The sequence below is a fragment of the Stegodyphus dumicola genome, chromosome 10 (assembly GCF_044657685.1).
Source record: "Stegodyphus dumicola isolate Sdum_Otavi_A_Nest chromosome 10, ASM4465768v1".
NCBI lineage: Eukaryota > Metazoa > Arthropoda > Arachnida > Araneae > Eresidae > Stegodyphus > Stegodyphus dumicola.
Window position 1 is genome coordinate 93,842,175 of NC_140777.1, and position 12,856 is coordinate 93,855,030.

A 12,856-nucleotide genomic window follows, 5' to 3' on the forward strand; every position below is an offset into this window, starting at 1 on the left:
TTAAAGAATCCGTTAATTGGAAATTTCACCTTTGGTTTGCGATATCCAAAAGCCTTTAAAATTCGCGGCTATCATCATAAAATTTAGCAGTCATTCAGTATACAGTCAAAAGTCGTTAATCCGGACTCGTCGGGACTTCGGCGATTCCGGATTATAGATCATCAGTTTAAATCTGGTAAAATGGCACGCAGAAATTATAAAATTAAAAATATGAAACCGTAATTTACGAAATAAAGAACAATAATGATCTAAAGGGTATCAAAATTTACAAAAAAAAAAAAAAAAAAAAGCTTAATATTTATTTGTTTATTTTATTAAACATTTCTTTCAATGTAAATTGTTTAAGTTGCTTCGTTTTTTATGTGATAATACATTCTCTTTAATTCCATAAACAGACATAATTTCTTGTTCAGTTACAAAGTTCCGCTGTTCAAGTCCTATAATTGCTGTGTCGAGAATACCGACTAATTTGTCAATCGAAATTTTTTCGTTTTCAATAACCTCTGTTACTTTCTTTGCTATCGGAAGCGAATTATAATGACGAGGCATTTGATTTAAATCATATCAAAGACGGAGTACATCGAGAGGAAATACGACATTTAGTAAGCAATTATAAGCCAAATAAAATAAAAACATCTGCCCTTAAGATAAGGATAGTGTTGACAAATCAACTTCCAATTCATTGCACTCCGCTGTGTTAAAGATAAACAAAGTTTAGATAAACAAAGGATATGCCTTTATCCATTTTTTTGAAGCAATTCCACTTTTTGTTTAATGGACTCCGAAAGATACTTTCGCTTTGTATATCCTTTACATATTAGTAAATATATATCGGAAATTCTTTTTGACATAATCGAAAGTTCAAGCATACTTTTATAAAATTGCTCTAGTCTGCAAAAAATAATAAGCCGGATCCAATTCGAAGATTAAGGAACAACGCAATCTGCAACATTAACTGAAATAGATAATTAGATAATTTTAGCTTAGCTTATCCCGTCCGTTATACATTAAACGCGCATTCGTAAACGTATTTTGCGCACACACACACGCAAATTCGGAGCCGGAAAGGTCTTACGCATGCGCAGAAAGTTTGTAGCTTTGAGGTCCGGATTATGGGTGTCCGAATTAACGACTTTTGACTGTATATATTTGGCTATGTATCGTGAGATTGACAACTAAAGACAAGTTATTCCACTAAATTTTATCTTGCTTTTATCGCACACAGAGACAATTAAGCCTGAATTGTATTTAGTTGTCTATTATACTTATGTCTATTTTTTACACATGCTTATCCAAGTCCTTAATAAATAAAGGCTCTAAATTCCGCGCACCCCGTGTAGCCATACAAGCCCTGGCGCTGGTTCTGGATTTATGTGAATAAGGAATTGGTTATTCTTAATTCAAATAGCACTAAATTTAATCTTTTAGTATATGAAAAGAGATTTTTATTAATTTTTTCCTCATCAACATTTCTTAGAGTATTGAACTTAAACCTATAATCATCGGCATGTGTTATGTCAACATAAAAGGTTACCATGCTCTTTATTATTCAATTATTAACATTAAAAAAATAGTTTAGGCATTGCTACATCAGTCACTACTCAAGTTGTCTTGTGTTGATAAACATGCAGTGATGAAAGTAAAATATAATAAATAATGATTTGTCAGAATTTTGTCAGGGATATAACATATTAGTAGATGTAAAATCAACAACGATGTATCAGTGTAGAATGTTTTGGTTTGAGATGTATGCCAAGTAGACGCATCCACAGAGCCAAATTATTGATCATACAAATATATGCTACAATAATTGTTTCTTCAATAACAAGGTATTTTATTTATTTATATTTAATTAAGTGAAATTAAGAATCGGACTCTCCAGATGTTTTATTATGAGGGAGTATAGTTGTTGGTGGTTTTAAGGTCCGGATATTGGACGTCTGGATCTCAGATTTTCCACTGTATTACTTTCTGGTATCCAGTATTTACTATATTGATCTGTATTTAAATAATCTGTATTTGTAAAAGAAATATAATGTAAATTTTAATATTAATTACAATCAAAATGATTTATAGATTTACAAAAACATTATACAGCTAAAATGTAATATAGTGCTCCACTCGAAGAAAAACTTTGCACGAGTACAAACATACTCACTAAACATCTGTATTCCTATTCTGCTCATGTTGCGCGAACGCAGCACGCAATTTTTCCACATGTAAAAGCATTTTTTTTTTTTTTTCAGTGTAAATATATGTTAGTACTTATTATTATTAGTATAAGAAAAAAATCATCTCTTGTTTAATGTTAATTGGTTAATACAGTGTGAGAACTCAAGTTTATCAGTTACAAGTAAAAGAACAACAAAAAATTTGCACTGAAATAAAATGTTATTTTGTATGTTTCATAATACCTGAACTGATTAGCCAGCTTATCGTTGGACTGAGAATTTAATATACAAATTACAAATCAATGAATCATATTATTACAAAAATTAGAATGTGTTCTCGATATTTAAAAAATTACAAATTTTCAGGAAGGGACTGGAAAGAGATTTATTTCCAGTTTCAATTAGTGAAACAATTATAACAAATAAAAATATGCTTGGCCAAGAGCAAGCTTCTCCCATGAGTGACATTCTACTTTGCTGAAAAGGTCTGCATTTAAGGAAGCACGATATGAACTCTGACACCAGTATCTGAAAAAAGAAAATGTAGGAAATTATTATCAGCCAAACATCGTAAGAAGAAGAAGGATCGTTTTCTTCCATCAGGTCCTCAGCATGGCCAATGTCTTCCTTCCTTCTTGCACAGACAAAAAGAATACACGTTCCCTTCGGCTCCTCCATGATTATTGTCTCTTCTGTGGTGAAGAATCTGCCGTTTCAGTTTCAGGCAAACCCCAAGGAGTTCCTGTCATCTCCGGTAGAAAACAGTGGGGTTTTTATAAGGGCATCCAATAGGGGTGTTCCAACCTTGGCAGAAATCGTTTCTTTTTTCCCTTAAAACACCAAGTCCTTAAAAAAATATCAAACAGTGGTGAACACTCAGTGTGACTATTAGGCTCCTTGCTTCAAAGATTTAAATCACTGATGTCGAACCTATGATATGCAAGCCCATTTTGGGTGACATGCATTGTGCATTTCCAGAGCTGTCAAAAAACAACAAAAAATTCATAATAAAAAAAGTATTTGTCTCTTGCAGAGGCCTCGTCATTCTCAACATGTGTGATGCTTATTATAGGTATGTTCGAGTGCAGTCTTGGCAGATGAATGATTCTATATGACATGGCATCAAGAGTTAAGTTAGGGTTTTTTCTGAATTTTGACACGCAGTGTTCAAAAGGTTCACCATCAGTAGGGAAGATAAACACATGCGTGTTTCTAGCTTCCCTGGCAACCACTTTTATGGCCACAAGGGGGAATCCGCATTTCTTTCTGAAGCCTTGCAATCCCACTCACGAGGGGGCCCCCCGAACTGCCATCCAGGCACCACAAAAATAAATAAAGTTTCAAATAGTTCTGGAGTTTAGACATAACTTTCTAGTATCATATTTTCTTTTCCAAAGACCTGATTCTTTACAACTACATAAAATTATTTCATCATAGTTCAAGTTGTTGAAATATCTGACTTTGTCAGAAACAAAAGATTTCATGCTTTAAAAGAAGGGAGGGAATTTTTTTTAAAAAAGGTAATAAATAAAATAATTAAGTGAAAATATCATTAGGTGTAGACATAAGGAACCAAATTAAAATTAGTAAACACTGAAATCACTGATCCCTTTTAACAAAAATTAAACCAACAGCAATTAAAAAACTAAAGAAAAAGTATGAATTAAATTTTCATAAGGAGAAATTAAATATAGTTAAGTTTTCTCCTCAAAAATTATTAAAGGAATAATCATTAACAATTTCCAATTGAAATAAAATCTTGAGAACAACAAATAAGTTCAAAGTAAAAAATTAATACCACTTTAAAGTAGAAGCTAACAAGTTACACAACATATTTTAAATTAGAAGCAAACAAGTTATACAACATAATTTTTTCAAAAAGTGTGTGTCATGAGAACATAACTGACGCTGGAGTTGCTTCCACTTTGAGCACTCAGCTGTACTGTGAAATGGTTTGACGTATGACTGACCTTGTTGGTGTTTATGGCATACATTTTTGCAACTCAAATTGTAAGGCAAGAGGTTAATAAGATAAAGATTTTACAAACTCTAAAAAATATAAGTATACTGGTTGCAAGTAACATACACCAAAAAAATTTGCTTTCGAAGGGGATGAAAGTTTGGTGGTCTGCTGAGCATTCTAATTTATAAAAGTGGTCCTTTCTAGAAAAAAGTTTGAGAAGTGTTGATCTAAATAAATTAAATGCATTTGAAGAAAGTTTAACATAAAGATGCACTATTAAAAATCCAGTGAGAAAATGTGTGTTGAACTGAATAAATAAACATAAAAATAGATGTGAATAGATACAGGGAAGTTAAAACTGTTTAAAGTGTATGAATTTTCATAGTTAAATGAAATGGGCCAAATGTTTGACATTGAAATAGTGTTATTTTTTAAAACAAGTATGAATTGCAAATCAATTTTTCTTCATTGCAGAAAATGACTCTATTATCCAGCTTAATACACCATGTCAAAACAAAGGATGCAAAGCGGTAAGCTAAAAATAAATCTGTTATGTGTTTTATTTTTTGAAATTTAAAATTATATCTTTGTTTTGTGATTGTAAGATTCACATATGGGAAATGTTACTCTGCCTCCTTAGTACCCCAGGAAATACTTTTCTCTGTAACTCAATTAATTATTACTTACAATTTAAAAAAATTATTATCATTTCTATGAAAGCACTGAAAACAATTTCTACTCTAACCAGTTGCGCTTGTTTCATTTATAATCTTTATCATTTCATTTAAGTTTTAGCTGCAAATTAGGTACCAGTAATATATAAATGATGCTTGTGATTTTATTTGATTATATTAACACATACAATATATGTCACTTGTTAAACTCACTGATTAATTATTACATTCAAATTTCTAGGAGCTAATGTAATATCACCCCTTTCTTCATCCTCCACTTCATAGAGAAGTAACTCCACCTTTTTGTATTTTGAACATTTATTACACGAACACTACAATCTAATAACTGAAATACATATATATGCTAAGTAATACAAGTTAATTTCGTTTTCCTAATAGGCTCCCAAGAGGCTTCCCTATGACCTCTCTGTCGGTCTCTCTCTTGGAAACTAAACTTTTTGCGCCTTCAGATTGAGAGCCAGCACCCTCTATACATCTTGTTGGTTGGCGTCACCCATACATCACATAATGTATCCAAATCAAACGAAAATTTATTTTACCCCCGCTTATCAAGCTGTTCTTTCTTCATTTATATAACTCAAATCAGCAAAAGATTTCTCAGCTCATCAGAAGTTGTCTTCATTCCCAGAATATTGTTAGTGGTACCTGTTGAAGTTGCTTTTTATTCATCCGTTCAACTTATTTAGAAACATGGCTTATTTATCATTTTGCCGAAATTTATTCCATTTTAGTTCTTGTTCCTGGTCTCTGCATTGTTAGTTGCAATTAATTCTGTGCCTGTCAGACACTGTTTGCAAAGTTCTTTGTCCGGACTGGATATGACAGGTGCAGAATTTTCTTACTTTTAAAATTAGCAAGATCATTCTTTCTAAAGGCATAGCATAACGTGCAGTCATAATATGTCTAAGAGAATAAATTGCACTGCTTTGCAAAAAAAAAAAAAAAAAAAAAAAAAAAAATCAAATAGTTTTTTAATGGAAAATGAATTGAATTTAGATGACAGTATTAAAAATTATACAGCGGAGCCTTCTTTTCAATTGTAAGAATCCATTCGAGTACTACGATAAATCAGACTGCTTGCCAGAGAAGGAAAGAGAACAACTTACTGATATAAGAACAGGCTCAATGTTAGAATGTAAATTCAAGTAAGAACAGCTCCTAAATTTTTGGTTCTAGATTCATGCAGAACACCCTAGAATTTTCTCAGTCAGCTGTAAGGACCATTCAGGACAACATTATTATTGGTATTATTACTGGTTATTAACAATAATAATAATAATAAATCTGATGCGTACACCACATGACTTCCTTGTACGGAATATTAAATTATACGCATTTTTTCTTGCATTTCGTTTAAACGTATTGGATTTAATTAAATCTACTTCGCCGACAGGGCATAAACCACAATAGAATAAACGCATTCTTTAAAATTAACTCTATTTGTTTACCATAGCGACACTCTGGCGCTAGGTTCACTTAACAGTATTATATTTCGTTCGTATTATGACTTACTTTTTTTTGGTCTTTTAACAACTAGAGTTTTTGCCAGTAGAATATTATAACTCAGAATGCACAAAATTTATATCATTTAAAGAATTATCTAATCATTGCCACATGTTCTATTCAAATACTATAATAAAGCTAGAGAAAAGAAATTAAGCAAACAAAACAAAAAAGAAACAGTTTTTCACAGACGATTCAGTACTTCTCATTCAATTAATTCAGTTCTCACTTCGGCACAAGGCAAAAACACATAAAAACTCAAAATATCTGTATTAAAAATTACTAATTATTAAAAATTAAGTAAATCTTAAACACTTATTTCCTCAAAAAAATTCCAGAAAGGATTAAGCATTATTTAAATCGCAATAATAAATGAAGGTGTTATCTTTGTTGTTGCGAAGCTACGTTTCTCTAGATTGGCAACAAATTCACTACTCTGCTGTTTCAAATGTAAACAAGCAATGGCCGCCATCAAAAAAAATTATTAGGCTTAGCGGCACTTAAACAACTTTTAAATTGTTGATAATTCTAAAAATACTGCATACAGATTTACTAAAGGCATAAAAACCTTAACCGGAAGATAAGAACAACATAATTCAATCATTTTTAAAGCAAAAAAATGTACAATTTACAAACATATAAGAGTAAAGAAACTGAAATCACTGAGCCAGGTAACAGAGTGGATATATTTATATATGTTTGGCATGGCCGATTGCAACCAAAATACGAGGTGCACATCAACATGTTATAGTAGTCCTATATACAAAATTTCAATGTTGTGAGTCTACTTGTTTTTGAGTAATGCAAGATACGTTTGTACAGACACCAAGAAAAATTCTTTTCAGAATTAATTTTAAAGCAGTTTTATAACTTTTTTTGGAGGAAAAGAGTCTTTTATTCTGTCCTTACGTACAGATATCACGCAAAAACATCGTTAAATTGCATTCTAGAGTGCTCAGAATGGATATTTTCGTTGAAATATGCTGCCTGAAACTTTTTGCGATTACAATACTTTTTTTTTTACTTTGTGCAAGGAAGTAAAAACAACTTAGTAAGGCACCACGAATTTATATCTGACTTATGGATGATAAGTAGTATTTTTTACACAGAGCAACAAAAACTTATGGATGCCAAGTAGTATTTTTTACAGATTTTCTTTTCAAATACTACAATGAAATGAAAAATAGCTTTACTCTTATGGTTAGAAGAACATTAAATTAGTGTTCCTTCTATGATATAATATTTAGACTAGGGTATTATGAAAGTCTTTAAAAGTCATTATAAAAAAGATGTTAAACAAAACTGATACATAAGCACGTAAGCATAAAGGTAAGGTATAAAAGATAAGCTTATGATGATGCCAATAAAAATGGGATACAAATAATTCAAATGTTATTTTCAGGAAGAGGGTGAGGCACATCGATCAAAGGTCTATCATCAAGACATGAGGCTTGTATTTTTTTAACTTGTTGGAACTGTGCTGAGTGTGTTTGTAATCAAAGAATACTACAGTGAACTCTGAATATTATAAAGAGTGTTATCCAGGCTAGAATTATGTTGAAAGCATCTGTTTAATACGTAGATCACTCTGAAATGTTCGAGATACATGCAGAGGACAAGTGGCAGAAAAAAATTAAACAGTTAGATTTGAAAATATGAACTATTTTAGCCTAGCAAATGATTTTTTTTTTATTGGCAAGTATTTTAGCATAGAATAATTGCAAGTATTTTAGTGTAGAATACATTTTAGGCCGAAGGGAAAAAAGGGTGTTGATACGAGAACATTATCGCACTATGATTTTCTGTGATTTCAAAATGAGGTTAAATCAAGAAGAATGAATTCAACATCTACAAATAGCATTTGGAAATGAAGGTCCATCTTATGCTACTGTATTTAGATGGTTTACAGAATTTCACAGAGGTCATATTTCTCATCAAGATGAATCATGCACACGAAGGCCTTTGTCGGCAGTAACCCTGGATAATGTGTCTACTATACAGAAAATGTTAATCGATGATAATTGCTGCATCTACCAAATGATACAGAAGGGATTTAGCATTGGATCCACTGCCATACATAAAATTATTAATGAAGAATTGCATATGAAAAATTAGTTTGCCATTGGGTTCCCCATAATTTAACTGAGCACCCAAAAGAGAAGCATGTCAGAATCAGTACAGAAACCCTTAAATTACTTAAAAATGGCGACCACCACATTATTTCTAAAATCCTAACTGATAATGAAATGTACACACCATGTTTGGACGTTCTAACACGCCAAGAAAGTGAAGTATGGGTCATTGAAGATATCCCATGCCCACAATGGGGAAAAGACAACATGTTATGAAAAAAGTAATGTATGCCATTTTCTTCAGAAGTACCGGTCGAAGCCATCAAGTTGGAAGGACAGAAGACAGTCACAGCTAACTAGTATACCACTAAAGTGTCTTCCAGAAATTCTTCAAGAAGTGAATGTTAGAGGACTCATGTTCGACCATGACAATGCATCTTCTCATTCAGCAAGATTGACAGTTGAGTTTCTTGAACACATCAGAGTGATAGAATATCCACCCGATCTGGCCAGATGTGACTTTTCACTAGGGTTTAATCTAAAGACGAACTTATTTGGTCCAAAGATAAGATTGATGAGGCTATAAATGCATTTTTTTCATCGATTCCAAGAAATGAATGGCTTTTATCGTTGCAAATCATTAAGGCATTCAATCATTGGAAAAATTCACCGACAGAAATATATTGATGCTGACGGAGGCTACTTTGAACACTCCCAAAATTTTATAGATACACATAGGTTTAAAAACCTATGTATGTCTCAAAAATTTCAAAGTGACCATCATAATGTTAGACCTGTGTGGTTAACATAATATAAAAAAAAAATATATAGCAAATATACAAAATATTTTCTTATAATTGACCAGGATTTGTAAATCTGTGATATCACAGCAGATATTTTTAGCAGAACAAAACTAGCAAAAGTATTACTTATTATGTTGCTCTTGTTGTGATTACATCTTATCTAAGCTTGTTTTAGTAAGAAAGTAGTTGATTTTGCTATGTAAGAAAGTCATTATACATCAGAAGGTAGAGGGTTCCCTTCTTAGAATTACCCCCTTAACTGCCACGGAAAATGTACAAGATTCACTCCCCAGTGCCACAGTTTTTCACCCGGGTGTGCATGGTTATGCGATGTATTAGGGAGAAAATAAGTGCAAGTTTTACTTTCCAAAAAGTGTTTACTTTCACAAAATAAAGAATAAAAGAAAAAATTAAATCGAAAATTTAATGTGTAAAAGTATAATAAAAAGATGTAAATATAGTAAAATTGATGTTTGTATAATAAAAAATTTCCACAAAATGGAGTTTCGATCAATTTGTTTTTAGACCAGTAAAGTGTAATATTAGGTTGCAGTGTTATACCTTGTGAAATCAGTATACCTTAAAAAACATATATTTCTTCTGAACTGGTTAAATGCCTCGATTTTGTTCTTAATTTTTTTTTTTTTTTTTTTTTTTTTCAAGGTATTAGTTCATATACTCGTCTGCGAAACAGTTAGTTTCAGTAACAATATGAAGAATGAGCAGTTCATAAAAAAATAATTCAAAAAAAGATAAGTGGGTTAGGAACATCTGTTATATCTTTCTCTATTCGTGGCACGTACTAGAAGCAGTAAACAAAAACGGAAAACACAGAATTAAAAAAAAAGTACATTTTAGTCAAACAGAAACACCAGCAAATACCATGCAGTCATTTACTTTCACCCACCATTTCAGAAACATCCCCTTCCCGATTCCCCACCTTTTCTGAAATAGTATCTCCTGCACATACTCTGTCAAGGTCGTTGTGGTCTTGCATTCTATAGCTTTGCAAATAATTTTGCTGGTAGCAGCGCAAAGCAAATGATAGTATTTCGGAAGGGCTTATATATACACCTGGGGCAGTTAACGCATCAGCTGAGCAAGGCGTATATATATGCTTGTGGCAGTTAAGGGGTTAATGACACTTAGATATTCAGTTAAAAAATTTCACTATGTAAAATGTGATTTATCTTTGCATGTATCAGTGGATTTTTATATTTTTTCATCAGTATTTGATATTCTCCTTTATTAATTGATACACTAAGTGGCATTTATAAAATGCATTTGTTAATTTTTTAATATTACTATGGTCAAGGTGTATAGGGGAGAGGAGAGTGATGCTGAGACTTGTTTGCATCATGAAGGAATGCCTGTGTTTCATGAAGGGTAAGTTCCCATTCGATTTTTTTTTTTTTTTTTTTTTTTTTTTTTTTTTTAAGTCTCCTTCATTTGTTTACTTATTATTACAGTCTTGCTGTAATCCCTTCAAAATTCAGTTTAAGTACTTCACTTCTGATGAAAGATTATTTATATTTGTACTAAAAATACTTATTATTATAAATTTAATCAGTGCAATACTGTAGCAAATTATAATAAATACTTCTTTTAAAAAATAATAAAAATCTCTTTCTTTTAATAATCTCTTTCTTTTCTAATAATCTCTTTTTTTTTTTTTTTTTTTTTTTCTGAAATTTGGTGTAAGTAGCTGTGTATTTGTTAAAAGCAAGTGTATCAAAAAGGCATTATATTTTGGTATATAATGTATTTACTTTATATAAAATGTATAGATTGACGTGGTCAGTAATGGATATCCCGACAGTGGGGGGGGGAGTCTTTCCTTGATCACTTTCTGGTCATCGTGGACGCTGTTTTCGATTTAGAAAAACAGGAAGTTTTCTAATATAAACCTGATGTCACACAGGGTTTGAGGATGAAATATTTCTGAGTGGTTTTTGAAGAAGTTTTGGGACATGTGTTGAGGTTATATTCAGTTTCATTCTGTTTGCCATGGCTAAGAGACCTTACTTAAAAACTTCAAAATTTGTCCAAAATCACCGGATATTCCACCTTTCTGTCTAACTGGAAGACAGTTTCTGAAAATTTACGTTGACGGAAAAGGTTATAAAAGTAGGAGATGTGTTGTGTGCGCTAAAACCAAGGAAAAGCGAAAGCAAACAATGTATTTTGAGTGTGAAATATGCAATGTAAGACTGTGTGTCGATCCTAGTTTTGAATTATTTCACACACAGTAGAATTTTTAAATTGAAATTTAATTACCAACACGTAATTCTTGTTCAGTTTTTTATTGTTATTATTATTGTTTCTTATTTGTAATTTTTTTCATGTTTATGTACTTATTTCTGTGTGTATAGTAATGATTTTAGTATTTTTAGTATTTTGCCTGTTAAATTTATTTCTCTTAACCCATTAACCACCAAAACTACAAGGAATGTTTCTTTTCTCATGAAAATAATAACAAATATTAAATTAAGCATTTATAACATAAATTTACATTGAAAATAAAAAAATTGCTCTTACCTGTGGAAAACGGGAGTGTTGCGTTCGCGCAATGTCAGCAGAATAAGACTACGGATGTTTAGTGAGTAGGATTGTACTCGTGTGATGCTTCTTTTGAGTGGAGCGCAAGATTACTTTTTAGCTGTATAACGTTTTATAAATCTACAAATCACTTTACTTGTAATTAATTTAATATTAAAATATACATTGTATTTCTTTTACAAATACCAATTATTTCAATTGAAAGATTCAAGCATGAAAACCTTGATTACAATCATGATGTAGAGCTACATTACATACTTTGCATCTATAGACAGTCTGGCTATCGTACTCTCTACAACAAAGTCTTTTGTTATCAACGGACTTTATGATAAAATGTCTACCATCTCCATGCAATGGTTTTTGAATGCTGAATTTATTAGGTCTTCCTGTTGCTGATATATTTCTGGCTAATTCTACACTCTCAATAGGAGTTTGCAAAAGGAATAATGCATTCTCGCGTCTGAAATCTAAAAGAGACTTTATATTTCCAGTAGTAAAAAGTGGTGATATTTAGTAAGTTTAGATTTGGTCTCACCTCATATACTTTATTAGTATTGTCAATTTGACTATTGTCAAATACAAATTCTGCTTCATATTCCTGTACTGCGAACGTGATATCGATTCTCATACAACAGGAACAGAAATGTCCTTATCAAAAGACCAATACATTTTTTCTTGAAGTAAAGAATAATATCCTGTAAGCAAAATATTCCAATAAATCTTTTTATAGGCTTCAAATGTAATAAAATCTGGGCTCTTTTTTTTTTTTTTTTTTTTTTTTTTTTCTTCTGAGCATATATATTTGTCTGTTCAACGAGAAGAGAGTAAATATCTAAACCAAAAAGAAAATCGAAAATCTGTGCACTAGTTTTACCTTGTATTTTGTCTTAAAAGCCCTTAATTTTTTCAAAAATGATTTTTGGTCCCTAAAAGTCCTTAATTTTGGCCAAAATGAATAAACGGTCCTTAATTTTGCTCATTTGACATTTCTTATCATTTCTAATGATTGCCATTCTAAGTGTGAATTACGATTTCTCATGAATATGGAATTAAAATTACACGGCTCTTAATCAATCTGTTGGCGGATTTG

At 31.4% G+C, this 12,856-nt stretch overlaps 1 protein-coding gene across 1 annotated transcript in view; it reads left to right on the forward strand.

Annotated features, from left to right (window-relative positions):
• The window catches only part of mora (cysteine and histidine rich domain containing protein), an 85,099-nt gene that overhangs the window by 57,248 nt on the left and 14,995 nt on the right, over window positions 1–12,856 (forward strand). Inside the window, exons 6-7 of the mRNA XM_085825260.1 lie at window positions 4,609–4,664; window positions 10,523–10,593. Of these exons, the coding sequence (XP_085681386.1) occupies window positions 4,609–4,664; window positions 10,523–10,593 (127 nt within the window). The remainder of the gene's footprint in view (window positions 1–4,608; window positions 4,665–10,522; window positions 10,594–12,856) is intronic.